This window comes from Engraulis encrasicolus, chromosome 16 (genome assembly GCF_034702125.1).
Source record: "Engraulis encrasicolus isolate BLACKSEA-1 chromosome 16, IST_EnEncr_1.0, whole genome shotgun sequence".
Taxonomy (NCBI): Eukaryota; Metazoa; Chordata; class Actinopteri; order Clupeiformes; family Engraulidae; genus Engraulis; species Engraulis encrasicolus.
In genome coordinates, this window is record NC_085872.1 from 44,620,381 (window position 1) to 44,636,947 (window position 16,567).

At 40.9% G+C, this 16,567-nt stretch overlaps 1 protein-coding gene across 1 annotated transcript; it reads right to left on the reverse strand.

Moving 5' to 3' along the window:
• Positions 1-8: 8 nt before the first annotated feature.
• On the reverse strand, positions 9-16,232 carry LOC134465841 (GTPase IMAP family member 8-like). Its single transcript, XM_063219736.1, has 6 exons — positions 16,075-16,232; positions 9,993-10,057; positions 3,137-3,823; positions 2,232-2,912; positions 786-1,493; positions 9-526 (listed from the first exon to the last, which is right to left on the reverse strand). The coding sequence occupies exons 2-6, from the start codon at positions 10,015-10,017 to the stop codon at positions 9-11; spliced, it is 2,619 nt and encodes an 872-aa protein (XP_063075806.1). The 5' UTR covers positions 10,018-10,057; positions 16,075-16,232.
• Positions 16,233-16,567: the final 335 nt, after the last annotated feature.

Consider the following 16,567-nt stretch of genomic DNA (forward strand, 5'->3'; position numbering starts at 1 on the left):
CTGTGTTCTCAGTCACTTCTGTCCTTGTTGTTGAGGACATGATATCTGTTGCCACATTTCTCTACTAGAGACTGCAGGGCCTCTTCACTTTCTATGTACTGCTCAATGGGTGTGTCTCTCAGCAACCCTCCATTGGTAAACAGCACCATGGTGTGACTCCACACTTCCTCACCTAGATAAGTGACATGTTCCATTGTGTTTTCTATGTATTGTGGTAAAGTAGCAGAACCCACCGACACATGCAGTAGGAAGATGTGGGGCCCTGGAGGACACAGAGACACACTGAGCACAATCTCCTGTTTAGTGAGCTCAGGAGTGTATTTGAGAATATAATTCACCCACCATCCAGGAGCTTCAACTACAGTGAGGTGTCCGCCTGCTACTTCTCCCTGTCTCTTAACACACTGAGCAGTTCTCTTCAGGTCAAATTCCTCTCTGCCCAGGATGGTGTTTCCTGATGAACTTTTCCCAGACTGCCTGTTTCCCAGCAGCACAATTCTGAACTCAGACTGTGAAGGTAATTGTCCTGTGAAATACAAACGTGTTTTGTTGTAGCTGTTTTGTGTTGGATTTATGATATGGAAATTAGTTATGAATTAATACACAGCAGTGTATAAATACACAGTAGATCAATTATGTTTGATTTGTGATGATATAGCCATCATATAGCACTATATGCATATGTATAATGCATATACCGTATATAAACACCATATCAAACTGAATTGTTTAATTTCATCCTATTCACAACTACACCTCAGAATAGTTTAAGACTAGAAACTCACGCATCAACGACTGTAAATGCTGTCTTTGCTCCTCCACTTTCATCAGTCTTGCAGTAGCTCGCAATTCATTTTCCTCTTTCCTCTTCATCACTTCCTCCAGTGTCTTCCTGTCCATCTCATAGTGACAGCCCCTATTTTCTACCACCATCTCATCTATCTTCTCCATCAACTCTGTTATCTGTGTGTCCCCGTTCTTGTTTTTGTTGTTGAAGACATGATACCTCCCTCTACATTTCTCAATGAGCCATTTCAGATCATCGCCCTCACTTTCAATGTATTTCTCAATGGTTGTGTCTCCCAGCCAGTCTCCATGGGTGAAGAGCACTATGGTGTGATTCCAGACATCCTCACTAAAGAGTGTCAGATAATTCTTTACATTTTGATTGTGCTGATGTTGGAACCCATAATCTACTGGTGCGAGTAGTAAGAGCACATGTGGTCCAGGATCACAGAAGGAAACACTTAGTATTGTTTCCTGTTTGATGACTGCAGGAACATGGGCTTTTGCGTGTGTCTGATACCACCACCAGCTTGGAGTGGTAACCACGGTGACCTGCCTGCCTGCTACCTCTCCCTGCCTCTTCTCACCCTTTGACATGGAGCACAACTCAAATATCTGCTTGCCCAGGATGGTGTATCCTATTGAAGACATGTCAGTGTTCTCAAGTCCAAAAAGGAATATTCTCAGTGATGACCGATGTTTTTGACCTGTAGGATTTTGACCAGAAATGTCAATTAACTTTGTTCCCCTATTTCTAAAAAAAATCTGCATTGATTTTTAGCAGGGATTTATTTTTCTAGGTACTGAATGAAACAAGTTGAATTATGCAAGTTGTTCCTGACCTTACTACATGAGTAGATTTCCATAGGACAGTTACACATTTGTGAATCTTGTAATAGGGATGCCTATTATACCCCCTATTTAGCCTTCTTACGTAACATATGAAAAAAGTAAATCGGCCATGTTTGTCATCTTCGTCCTTCTTTTGAAGGAGGAAACCAACGCACACCAGAGGTTTCGAGGTGCAGGTAGCGGGTGCGAGATCAGTTTTTGAGAAGAAGATACCGCACACTCTTGTCCATCGTGCTGCAATTTATTCCGAAAACAATGTTTCGGCCCGTATGTTTTCTGAATAAATTGCAGCACAATGGACAAGAGTGTGCGGTATCTTCTTCTCAAAAACTGTCATCTTTGTCCTGCCATAAATGATGCATGGATACCAAGTGACATCTGACATACAGTATCATTTTACAATCTACTATATGTTGTACAAATACAGCGTATATATATTTTCACTTGTAGTTATAGTACTAATAGCACAGTAACAGGTAACTGTTTTCTACTGCACATTTGATCATGGTTTGTCGTGTTCGAGATAGCACCAGCAAAAGTGCATCATGTTTTCAATGCAGACACCTACTGTACATGTTCTGAAACATACTCACCTTTTTGCAGACTCAAGTCCTGTTGTTTCTTCATCTTGATTATCCTCTCCTCTGCTCTGATTTCGTCCGTCCTTAATTTCTCCTCTAAGTTCATCAGCACTTGTTTGTTAACTTGAAAATGCTGACCGCTGTTTCCTTCCACCAGGTCTTCAATCTTGTCTAGCAGCTCTGTCACCTGCCTGCCGTCAGTGCTGCTGTGGTTGTTGAGAAGATGGTATCTGTTCCCACATCTCTCTATGAGGCCTTTCAGGTCTGTTCCTTCACTCTCTATGTATTCCTCAATGGTTGTCTCTCCCAGCCAGTCTCCATGGGTAAACAACACCACGGTGTGACTCCAAACGTCTGCACTGAGAGTCTCCAGTTGTTGCTGAGCTGATAATCGCTGGTGCCCAGTAAAGGACATATCTGGTCGTATCACCAATAAGAACACATGGGGACCTGGGTCACACAAACCGGCACTGAGCTGAATGGCTCTTTTGGACATTTCACAACTAGACCATCCAGGTGTGTCTACCACCGTGACCCGTCTGCCTGCTACCTCTCCCTGCTTCTTCACACAGACAGCAGATTTCCGCCCAGGCTGGAACTCCTCTGTGCCCAGGATGGTGTTTCCTGATGAGCTCTTCCCAGCAGTGTCAGACCCCAGTAAAACAATTCTGATGTCTGATAGGTGTGATGTGTCTAATGAAGTGCAAATGGTGCAAGTTACATAATAATACTCTTTACCACATACTACATGTATAGCATGTGTGACCAAAGAGAAATGTTTTTCTATACAGTGCTATTTCACCATTTTTGTTATTTAATAGCAAGTAGTTATTTTGTAGGCTCTTAAAGCCACCACCAGCACTACCCCAACCCAAAACAAAATCAGTTTTGAATTGAATGTTTTGAATGTACATTACCTGATGTTGGTTTATGAGAGGGTACCACTTTTGCTCGCATTGCTTTCTCTGTAATCTCTTTTCTCTTCCCTTCAACTGTGTCCATTATCTCTCTCTTGATCTCGTAATGATTATTGCTGTTTGCATCCATCAAATTCTCAATCTTGTCCAGTAGCTCACTGACTTGCAGTTCATCCTTGCTCTTGATGTTGAGGACATGGTACCTGTTACCACAGTTTTCTACCAGCTTCTGGGTCATTCTCCCTTTCACCTCAAAGGCTTTCTCTTCTGCTGAAGTCTTCTCCTGAATGAAGAGAACTAGAGAGTGTTCCCAGGCTCCATGACCCAGAAGACTAAGATGGTTTGACATGGCATCTTTCTCTGCCTCTGTGAAGGTCATGTTCTCATGGATGACCAGCAGAAAGGCATGAGGTCCTGGAGGACACAGAGTGACGCTGAGCACTAGTTCCTGCTTCATAAGGTTTGGTGAGTCCTTACTAAACAGAAGATTGTAGTCAGTCCATCCTGGAGTGTCCACCACAGTGACCGGTCTCCCTGCTACTTCTCCCTGTCTCTTCACACACTGTAGTGTTATCTCATTGGAGTCAAACTCCTCTCTACCAAGGATGGTGTTTCCAGCTAAGCTCTTCCCAGATTCTCTGTTTCCCAGTAGAACGATCCTCAGGTCTAGAGGATAAGGACCACCTCCTGCTAAAGACACCATAGGTAGACAGACACACATCATTCCTCAATTCAAGAATTTGCAGTACTTAATTATGGTGCGCATTTGGATGGGATATGCTGGTATGGTTCCCAAAACCATCTTACGTAGCTAAGAATCATCGTAGGATCACACATAACTCGGTCTGGAGTAGTCGTAACACGCCAAGATTGATCATAACAGCATGATACAGTAAACACACCCACAGGGTATGAAGGGAAAATACAGTAGGTAAACCTATTCATGGACTTCATGTGCCTCAAGTTTCTGTTTTAGGACACAAGTGAAGACATCATAATAACATTATAACTGACCCCTCAGGAGAAATAAGAAGCAACTATTAATTGTGTCAGTTCCACAAATCAAAACAATGTGATTGGAAAATATATTGTAGTCATGAAAATATTTTACTAGTGTTGAATATGCTAGTACAATGTGACCAAATTAAACTGTGATTAAATGAAATTTGTGTGTACTTCACAAACAGAAATGTTTGTCATCTGTACGCACAACAAATAGTCTAAAGAGGAGCTGGTGACCTGAAACAAGGTGTTCATGAGGTAACGGCCTGCAGACAAGACGCAGAAACCTTGTATCCGTGAGTTGCTGCACCGTCCTTTCTCTTCATGACAAGGAGGAAAGATAATGCAGAAGGGGCAAAATTGGATTGCTTGGAATATGACAGTTGTAAAGGAATAACAAAAAGTTAGGGAGGTCATTTGTGGATAGGTTGTTGATGGACACAGCAGTGTGGCATGCAAAGTTTTCCCTACAGTTGTCAAAGTCTCGAACGTGTGCTGAAGATTCTCACCTAGTCTTTAATCACAAACTTGAACATTTCAAGGCATATACATGCAAAATGCTATAGTAATTATGTTGAACCCAGTGTGAATATTTTTGGAATCCTTACTACACAATTCATGCGGTAGCAGGGCGAAGTAGCCTACAACTGCTTTCCTGGTTTATTTTTTTATATTTGATTTTAATTCTATTTTTTGCTATGTTTCACCACTGATGTGTTTCCAGTTTGATCTCCCTTAGTTGCCCTGGCCTGGACACTACTGCATTAAACAAGTGTTGTTTCATCTTTGTTCTTTTTGTTGTCTTGATCACTTTGGATGACTGGCAAACCTTTCCACTTCGCAGTCATGACCCGTGACAAAGGCCATAACACGCGAAAAATTATAGGTGATGGCAAGGTAGCAGATGTCTGATGGATCTAAATTCTATTCAGATGCAAGTCGCATTTATAGCTCATCGATAAAGTAGGCCTAGGGTGAAGTAGACGGTGAAACAATTGTAAGTACTTCCAAGAATGTCCAATTAGCCCTTAAAAGTGTTATTTATTTTGATTTTTTTTTTCTAAATTTACAATGATGTCTGAGGGATAAACAACAGATTGATGATCTTGAGCACCTGTGCAAGCAGCTGGAGGCTACAAAAGCTATCACTGCCCTACAAAGGCAAAATGCAGTAACTACACATTTTGTCAGAATTGACTTTAGACTGAAAATGGTCTATATAACAAAGCTTTATGGTCCAAATCATAAAAATAATACACTAATGGGTCCAAATATGTCCCGGTTTACAGATATTGCTATGCCAAATTTGCACTCCAATATCCAACCTAATGCCAATACTTTGAAGGTCCTTTCCTCAGTGTTGATGTAGTTGCTGCACTTTGCCTTTGCAGGGCAGATCAGTAGACACTCTGTCCTCACTCTTGCTGGCACTTTTCATTTCTGTCTCTCCTCTCTTCACTTCACCCTCATCCTCGTTCCTTTCTTTTCAACTAACGTACTGATACTGATTGGATACATTAGGGTCATTTCACGTGAAATCAGACACTTTGGGACCCGACCGACCAGGATTTCAATCGGTGTGCCTTTTTAGTAGCAAGGTAGCACCCCACAATTGCATTGGTTTGAATCTGACATGAATATTAAGGGAGAAACAGACTAACGAAGGTTTACAAATGAGGGTAGATTATATCTGTCAGTGTTGTCTGTGATGTGATGTCAAAGATGTCTGTGGTGTTGTTTGAAAGCTCTTTTCTGGCTCTACATATTACACAATCAGCTTGGAATACAACAACCCTCAGAATATGAATTATTTTTAATTGAAAAAATAAAAATTGAATATCTAAAAAAACTCATATTTAAAAATAGCCAGTTCCTTGTCCAAAACTAGCCGTACACCTGAAATGCTAGTGTTTGGTTCTTTATTAATTTCAGAGATAATGGGATTCAAAAATATGACATCATACAAATCCCCTAGTAATAATATGGTAATACCATAGTAATATCACATAACAGCATGTCTATCGGAATATGTGAAGGATGGAGATGGTCCATGAGGATGCAGGAAGTTCAGTTTCACCTCTCCAGTGCTCGGCATACATTCCTCCACATGCTAGCTACTAGTTGCCATCATATACAGCTACAACATACCCTTTGATGCTTGAACATTTTGAAAATTCCTTTACTGAGCTTATTCTTTCAACCCTGCCTTCTCTGAATGCTGAAAATGGTCAAGCTTCCACTGTGTCCATTGACAAAGGGCAGAAGTTTTTTTTTTTTTTTTTTTTAACTGTATTGTGTTTCATTCTTTTTTTGTCATTGTTTTTTTATTTAGGCACAAGAATATGTTAGTTGCATTACACATATCAGTCTTCCACTGAAGGCCTATAGTTTTATACATTTTTATATACAATGAAAAATAAAAAAGTGAAAAGTACAACAACATGAACATGGGGAGCTTACATTTTACATAGCATTTCAATCAGTGCATTGTATATACAATTTTAGTATATTGAAATCAAAAATCAAAAAGAAAAGACAGAGGATAAAATAATTTAGCTAACAAAAGTCCTCTCTTATGTGTGAAATATATCCAGTCCACTTGATCCAAATTCCAGAGAATTTTTCAATTTGGATTCTTAATGAGTCATTTTTTCCATCACATATATGTCATGGATAACGTCTAACCCAGGGATGTCAAACTCAGGCCCGGGGGCCAAATTTGGCCCGCGGAGTCATTTTATTTGGCCCGCGAGATCATTTCAAATGTGTATTACAGTTGCCCCCCTACCCATGAATGTGTTTTAATATGACTTGAACATGACATTTTGGGCGTCACACAAGCTCATACAAGTGCATCAGTGATGACTACCACTCATTTACAACAGACTGTGCAGGCACATTTGAACTACATGGGATTGAGTGTTTAAGATGTAAGCTTTTGAGTATTGTAAGCATATGCGCGCATGCACCATTTCAGTAGAACTACTTTTTGAACATTGATTTCGGCCCACAACTTCGTCCCAGATTTAGATTTTGGCCCACTGTGAATTTGAGTTTGACACCCCTGGTCTAACCAATCATTTAATTGAGGAGGATCTGGTTTCAACCATCTTCTAGTAATAGTCTTTTTACGTACAACTACCTGTAGAAGCATCAGTAGTAGTCTTTTATCATTGTGGTCCCTGTCATCAAATTCAATGCTTCCTAGAAACATTGCGTCAAACCTGTACAGGATATTGAACTGAAAAACAGCTTCCATGTGTGAGTGTATTTCGGAACTGGCCATTTTAAAATATGAGTTTTTTAAATATTCAATTTTTAATTTTTCAATTTATCATAATTCATACTCTGAGGGTTGTTGTATTTCCAAGCTGATTGTGTAATTTGTAGAGCCAGAAAAGAGCTTTCAAACAACACCACAGACATCTTTTTGTGACTAACACTGACCGATATAATCAAGGCCGAATGTATGGGGCACCTAAGTCACGCCCTTCTACTTCCGATCCGTGGGGCTGGAGCTCTCAAAATTTTGAATGAGGATTAACGGAGCGAGTCAAGCTAAATCCTCATCCCGTTTGGCATGTGCTCCGGATTTCACATATGATGACAGTGAATTTGGAAGGTTTGGATTTGCGTCGTAAGACCACTCCTTTTCGACACGCAAGAAACGTTATGTTAGCTTTTGTGCAAAACTGTGTTACAGACTACACGTGCGCTGACTTGAACCGAGGCACAGCCAACCCTACCGCTGCACTGCGGCTTAAGTGGCTGCACGTCGGACATGCGACGTCTTGTGTAGTCCAAATAATTACATATTTTTGCACAGACATAACTCAAAAATCGCTTGCCAAGTGAAGTCAACAAGCACACCATTGGCTGTTATTAATTCTGAGGCACAGCATTGTAACACCCACCAACGTAATAACTTCCCACCAACGTAATAACTCTGCCAACGTAATAAAAAGTGTGCCTTTCAAATGTAATAGCCCGGCCAACGTAATAATTTCCTGCCAACGTAATAATTCTTGCCTCCTGCCAATGTAGTACACAGCTTCCTGCCACCGTAATGATTATTACGTTGGCAGAAAATTATTACGTTGGTGGGAAGTTGTAACACCCACCAACGTAATAGCTTCCCACCAATGTAATAACCCAGCCAATGTAATAAAAAGTTAAGAATTACTTAACTTTTTGATTGTCCTGCAGTAAACATGTTTTTGTTGTTGTTTATAAACCCGGTGTTGTGAGGAGGGGCAAGACACTGGCAGCCAACCACGTGAGCTAATTTTTTGACCGACAGTGGTTTCCAACAATCAGAGGTTGAGTTGTGCGCAGCCAGGGGAAAACAAAAATTGAGAACCCATGTATAGTGACAAAAACCTGGAAAATGCAGAAGGTCAAGTGCATGAGAATAGGCAAGCTTTTTCAAGTCCTGACCAAGTGCATGAGAATAGGCCGGCTTTTCAGGTCCCGACCAGCATACAGACACATTACAAGATATTTATGATAATAAGTATACCTAAATAATAATATTAATAATATAATGTTGCATTGTTTTCATTTTTAGTCAGTTTAGCAAACGGTAGAAGGGGGAACATGACATATAGGGTATTGAATGCCATTGAAAGAAATGGGTAAAATTTTGTAAGGAATTTATACAAAACTAAACAAAAGTTTAAGTTAAACTGCATGGTTAACTACAGGTTGTAATTATTTACATTACTTTTCATTACTTTGGCAGGGTTATTGGCAGGGTTATTACGTTGGTTGGAAGTTATTACGTTGGTTGGTGTTACACTTCCCACCAACGTAATAATTTCCTGCCAACGTAATTAAGTTGGCAGAAAGCTGTCTATTATGTTGGCAGGAGGCAAGAATTATTATGTAGGCAGGAAATGATTATGTTCGCCAGGCTATTATGTCTGAAATGCAATTTTTTTTATTACATTGGCTGGATTATTACATTGGTGGGAAGTTATTACGTTGGTGGGTGTCATACTTCCCACCAACGTAATAATTTCCTGCCAATGTAACACTTATTATGTTGGCAGGAAGCTGTGTATTACGTTGGCAGGAGGCAAGAATTATTACGTTGGCAGGAAGTTATTACGTTGGCCGGGTTATTACGTTTGAAAGGCATACTTTTTAATTACTTTGGCAGGGTTATTACGTTGGTGGGAGGTTATTACATTGGTGGGTGTTACACAGCATATGTGTGATCGACGGGGAAATGCGAGGTGGATCGGAAAATAGCTTTGATCAGTCCATTACAACCCAGTCAAAAGTGTATAGTGTCAGAGTCATACCAATGCAGTTCTGGGGTGCTACCTTTCTACTAAAAAGGCACAACAAGTATAATTGCAATCTGTTGTCCCAAAGTGTCTGATTTCACGTGAAATGACCCATTACAGACATTGCACACACCGCGTTCACTCACATACACCCATCATTTTCCCCTAGCCATTATTGTTTGATTGTTGGTATTGTTAATTTACTTTCCATAAATAACCTTAATTTTTTAAACTTTTGTTGTCGTTTCCATGTCATGTTGCTTCGCAAACGCAAAGGACTGCTCCCTGCGGATGGTACAACCACTCTGTTGGATGAAACATGTGCTGCCAAAACAAGAAAGGACTAAACATCTGCTGTCGAACTGGGAAAGGACTAACTGACCTGCTCCCACACACACACACACACACACACACACACACACACACACACACACACACACACACACACACACACACACACACACACACACACACACACACACACACACACACACACACACACACACACACACACACGGTACAAAGAGACAATGCCACAATACATGGTAGACTTCTACACTCACCACTGGGTAGCCCCCCTGCAGCCATCTCTTCGGTCTGTCTTGGATGTTCACAAATTCAAGAAGCACTAAGATACACAATTACAGACAGTCAGAGTAAGTAAGTAAGTTAAGATCCCATAAAGGGTAACATTGGTCAACATTTTTAGACTACACAACCTGTTTCGCAATGCCTTGCAATGTGCTGTTACCTATCCTCACAATAGTTTGCCATTTCCTTCAAACACCTTAATAAACCTTCATAATAATGATCCTCTTTCCTCACGGCTGAAGTTGACAAGGGAGCCTGTAGAGACTTGTAGTGACCTGTGAGCCGTAAGGTCTGTATGGTGACCTGTGAGCCGTAAGGTCTGTATGTATGAGACCAACTCCTAATCTTGGGGTTCTTTTCCCACTAGCCATCAGGGGTTTTTCAACAGTTTGTGGCCCACTGGTGATCCGTGTCATTATTGCTGGTGGTCTGTAGCCAGGCCGTGCCCTCCTAGTGACGCAACAGCTTCAGCGTATTTGAAAGGCGATGATAATCAGGCTAGGTGATCTGTGACTTGGAATGCAGTTTAACTACCACAAATATACATACTGTACATGCGAAAACAAAATTAACTGTGATATCCATTACAATAAAGTAACTGTTTTCCACCAAATCAGAGTGCCTCGCATCCTTTTAGACTACTACCTCTTTCAACAAGGAGCCTATTGCTTGGGCCTTGCCCTTTGGTGGATAGCCAAAAGTTAAGCACTGGGCCATGGGCACTTGTGTCTGCTCACTCAATGGGCCATGTGCCAGAACTAGTTCGAAATCCCTGTGGTACTTGAGGTGCTATTTTCCAAAATACTATACACGCAGATATTTGAGATGACATCAAAATGAAAAAAGATGCAAAAGATGTGGCTATAGAAATGTTGTTAGTAGATCTACTTGGCTCATAACATGTCGGAAAGAAGAGAGGAAGACTCACCAATTAAATAAATATACTGAAGTACATGAAATTAATTTAGTGTCATAGGCTAGTCATGGGGAAGTGTTCAGGGATTTGCTAGTTCAAGAGTTGTCTTAATTGATCCTTTACATTATTTAGTGTAAAGGGTCTATACAAGGGTTCTAAATTTGGTTTTAACCAATGTCCCCTCTAATTTTTTCGGTGCTTGAGGAAATGCACTATATCACTGAGCAGAGCCAATAACCCCGGTGAGCGGGTCGGACACCCCCCCCCACCACCACCTCCATTTTAGGGGTAACATTGATGCTTCATAATATGTTGATTATATTGTCATTCACTATAGTGAATATTACAAAATCAGTTAAGTAATGTTTCCAAATCTTGATTATTACTTAATCATCAACCCACCAACATCAATATATTGTAGGCTAGGACTACATTTGTAAGATGTTGGAAAGAAAGTATCTTTACAGCAGCCCAATAGCCCAGAATGTTGAATTTATGTTTAAAAGGATGAATCATTTCATTTGGATTTAAATGTTTTATAATAGGCCAGGCCTATGTAACAAATTTAAAAGACTAAAATATTGAGCTTAAATTAGGCCTACATGAAGTAAAAGTATGCACTGTCACTTTAAGAGCTCGTGGAAACTTCAGATCTTGGGAAGCAAACATTTTTCTTACCGGACAGTCTGACTGACCTTCTGGCTAACTGGGTTTTATGGACCTTCTTATCAGTAGGCTAGTAGTTTGTTTAGGCATATTAGTTCATATGTTTTCAAGACATTTCCAAATGCTTTCATCAACACCATTTTGACGAATTTAAACCAACTCTTTGGCAGAAAGCAGCTGAGCACGCACTTCCAATGATGCCAATAGTGCGAGAGAAAAGCTATGACAGGCATCCATTAAAATCGGTCCAGATGCTCGACACCGTTATCAACATTCATATCAGATTCACGATCGAGCTCTACTAGAGCTAGAACTTGTCTTATATCCATTATACAGAGATAGATTTAGGCTTTTTGTGTAGGCTACTTAACACAACCGAACGCCGTAGATTAGGCTGCGAGTGACAGCTGTTACAACGTTGTCTGGTCACTGTTTTAAAGATCAGCATTCGAAGCGCGGCGTATCCGCGCTCTGTCTGATCACTATTCAAAAAGCAGCTGGAGGCGCAATGCTGATTGTAAGCAGAAGTCCGCGTCTAGTGTGATCGCTTAAACTGCTGTAAGATAGATGTTTCATATCTAAAGAATATGTTTTATTTCGAGTGGATGTTATAAATCTACAATGACTGGAAATTTCGGACAACAATCAACTGCCTCTCCACACAAATTTGCCGCCTTGTTTTACCTGCGCTGCATGGATTTGCTCTGCGCTGAGAACGTGAGAGCAGTGCGCAATTGCGCAGTCGCGCAGCTTAGAGGGAACATTGGTTTTAACCCGACTGCAACTCAACATCTGATTGTTGGAAACCGCTGTCTGTCAAAAAATTAGCTCACATGGTTGGCCGCCAGTGTCTTGGACCTCCTCATAACATCGTGTTTACAAACACTCTGAACCCATGTATACACAGGTAGATCTTTGGATTGGGGGGTGGGGCATGGCTTGTCTTGTACACAGATAAGAGAGACTTTTGAGTAAAAAAAGGTTTGGGAACCACTGCTCTACCCCTAACTCCTGCTCATAAATAATCATTGTCAATGTAAAATGTTTAATGTTGTATTTTGGCTGATGTTCTAATTCTGGTGGACTTTCGGCATTGCTGGTGCCTTCAAGACTCTAGGTCACCGCCAACCAACCATGAGACCAACACCTAATCCTGTTGAGCAGCACAGTTTAGCTATCAGAGTCTTCACAAGACTACTAACAACACACTGAACACAGGTGAACTGTTACATTACATTACACTTAGCTGACACTTTTTTTTTCTCAAATCAACTTTCAGATATTTACAGGGTTTTGGTTATAGTCCCTTGAATCAGTGTTTCTCAACCTTTTTTTAGGCGAGGCACCCTTTCAATTCATGAAAAATGTCAAGGCACCCCAAACCAACAAGCCATAACATGGCATCGCATCCGATAAGCTTAGAAAAGTAACACATTTGGAGACGTCACACAACCTACGTTCAAAGTTGCAGCTTACTGGGGCGTCCTAAATGTAGTGCATTATGCGTAAATGGTTGATGAAAGATTCCACTGACTAAGCATTAATTTATTAATTTAGACAAATATGTTTCCGCGTCACCCCTGAGGCGGGCCCAGGCACCCTGGTTGAGAAACACTGCCTTGAATGATGTGGGGTTAGAGGTAAGGGTGGGATTCAAACCAGCAACCCTCTGATCTAAGAGGTGCACCGTAATATTCTTAGTAGTTCATTTCCAGAATCCACGCTGCCCATTCACAAACCTTTTTAACAAACACTTACCACCCCATCCCCATTCAAAAAATATTCAGTATGGCTGGGGAAAATTGCACATTTCATACATGGAAAGGGGGGTTCTTCTCCATGGTCCGCCATTTTGAATTTCCAGAAATAGCTGCAAAACTTACTGTACTTTGGTCATACTAGTAAATACTAGTTTATTACTTGGTAAATATTCATGAAAATATCAAATTTGGCAATAGGCAGCACAATTTCAATGAGAAGCAGAGTTGCAATACCTATTTTGGCCACAATCTTATACAGTGCACCTTTAATTTCACCTCCCTAACCATCAGGCCATAGCTGCCCGATAATGTATTAAAGTTCAAAATGGTTGGATGTGATTTTACCCGTGACCAGTGGTGTAGTCTTCGTAGAACGCGGGTATACGCAGTATAGTATACCCACCTCAAAATGTCAGGGAATATACCCACCTAAAATTGAGTGATTCAGTATATAGAATAGCACAGTATACCGACCTCAAAAATGCTAAAATATAGAGTATACCGACCTCAAAAAAGCAGACTACACCACTCCCTGTGACGTGTGTGCATGAGACCGATACCTAATCCTGTTTAACAGCATAGTTTAGCTATCAGAATCTTCACCAGCCTACGCACACTAGCAGCACAGTGACGCGCTCCTTTGTGATATTTATTTCAGCCGTCACAGTCTGGTAGGTGCCCTTGGAGCTAACAACTGGCCAACAAGCACACAGACGCCATCTTGCCCAAAGTTACACACATGGACACATGTGATATCATCATCACAGTTGTCAGAAGACACACAAATAACACACAGGGACATTGGGATTTGTTTTGCCCTTTCCCATGTTATTTACATTATAGGCTATGTAGTATACTGTATTACTTCTTGGATATAAAAGAGTTGTCTTAATTGATACTTTACATTAATTAGTGTTGTAAAGGTAAAACTTTGGATTGGGGGTGAGGCATGGCTTGTCTTGTACACAGATAAAAAAGGTTTGGGAACCACTGCTCTACCCCTACCTCCTGCTCATAAATAATCATTGTCAATGTAAAATGTTTAATGTTGTATTTTGGCTGATGTTCTAATTCTGGTGGACTTTCGGCATTACTGGTGCCTTCAAGATTCTAGGCAACGATACTCCATCAAACCAAGATATCCCAAACCCCGCCTACCCAATGCAAAAACAATGTGCCAAAGTCAGGTCTCCTACGGGGGCGTTCTCTCTCCCTTCTTCTTCTCTGTCCGTTGCGTTTGGTGGCAGCAACATGGATTGTGCACTATCGCCATCTAAGGGGCTGAGGGATCCCAGGTGCAGCGCTAAGGGAATTGCGGTGATCCAAGGATTCATTTCCACACATGTACTCTAGGGGCGTAATTTATTCTCAAATTCGTTGGTCTCCTAATGGGGCGTTCACCCAACGTGAAATGGATCCCGGAAATGAATCAAGATGATGTATCTCGATCTACTTAAGAAAATCTTTGCTCTAGGTCACCGCCCGTGCCTAGCGCCGGCCCTACATATCACTTTTTGTTGAGGGTGTGGAGTTGCATAACTCAGCACTACTTCAGGTGGGTGGGGTAACCTGTGTTAAAGTCTAAAATAGGCTTGTTCGTGACGAAGCAGTGCTGCCAAGCAGTGGGCATGCGCACTTTGCCAGTTTAATGCATTGTGGTTAGAAAATTCTAACCAGAATGCATCAAACTGGAAAAAGTGTGCATGCCCACTGCCTGGCAATTAAAAGCAGCAATGCTTCATCACGAACGAGCCCAATGATTTGATGTGATATCATCATCACAGTTGTCAGAAGACACACAAATACCACACAGGGACATTGGGATTTGTTTTGCCCTTTCCCATGTTATTTACATTATAGGCTATGTAGTATACTGCAATACTTCTTGGATCTCAAGAACCATATATCACAACCATTAATGTTAATATTTTCATGTGAAAGTGTAAGCAAAGTAAGCTCTCATATTATACTAATAATTATACAAGAAACAATGAAATACATTACATTAAACCTCTTTTAAGCAGTGGGAAAACAACAGTTAACAACTATTTCAGAATGCATAAATGTACAGTAGGCCTGTGTGCAGGGCTGGCGCTAGGCATAGGCAGACTAGGCGGTTGCCTAGGGTGCCAAATGTCTTGGGGGCGCCATGTCCCACAGAGTTACAATTTTAAGCAAAATAAAGTATTCAACTTTACATTGACAATGATTTTTAATGGGCACTCAATACATATACATATATGTCAAATTCCACAAAAAGGAAAGATTGGTGCTCGCCTAGGGCAGTGGTTCCCAACCTTTTTCTTAAGGGACCCATGTTCTTACTATTGTAAGCTTTGGTGACCCAACCACGCGAGTCACAAGATGCCCTCTGTTTCCTGCGAAGACTAATTTTAGTTATCTTATTCCTCAATTCGTCTTTGGTCAAATACAGAATAAATGTTTAATGTAATTTGTTGCGTCTATGCATTTATTAGTTAAATGCTTTGTCTTTTATTCAACAAGGGCTATATATATTTAAAATTAAACCCCTTAAAATCAAGAGGGCTCCGCGACCCCCTGTGGATCTTTGGCGACCCATAAGGTGGGTCCCGACCCATAGGTTGGGAACCACTGGCCGAGGGCACCAAATTGACTAGAACCGGCCCTGTGTGTGTGTGTGTACATGTGGCGTTATACCAGTCACATCTATTTGCAATCATGATGTCTTACCTTTTTAAAATTACAGTCGTGCTGACCCGGGTTCGGGTCCTTTGCCGGCCCTTCCCCGTCTCTCTCTCCCACTCGCTTCCTGTCACTACCTTCACTGTCCTGTTATAAATAAAGTTTAAAATAATAATAATAATAATAATTACAGTCGTACAGTCATATACAGTTCTGTTCTATTCAACATCATGCTGTTCCTCCCACTGGGATGTGTTGCTTGTCTGACACACTGCAAAGTGCGTCAACTCTACCTTACAGGAAATGAGCCCAAAACCTGTTTGGTTGCATATGTCCTCATATCTACAGTAGGCCTACATGATGTCTAAGATATGACATGACTGGCAAGGAAAGAAGAGGCAAAACAGGGCTAGGGCGGGCACATTCATTTGTTTTGCACACTTCATTCAGAGGCAGTTACAGTTTATGTATCTGACATGTAATATGTACAGTACTGTATATGGGAAATATAAAAGGAGATAGATTAAAAGAAGTAGAAAAG

Coding starts and splice junctions, on each gene's coding strand:
- LOC134465841 (XM_063219736.1), bottom strand. CDS start 10,017: ATGGCTGCAGGGGGGCTACCCAGTG. Junction 2,913..3,136: donor CTCTCATAAACCAACATCAG/GTAATGTACATT, acceptor GCACTTCATTAG/ACACATCACACCTATCAGAC. Junction 1,494..2,231: donor GGACTTGAGTCTGCAAAAAG/GTGAGTATGTTT, acceptor AAAATCCTACAG/GTCAAAAACATCGGTCATCA.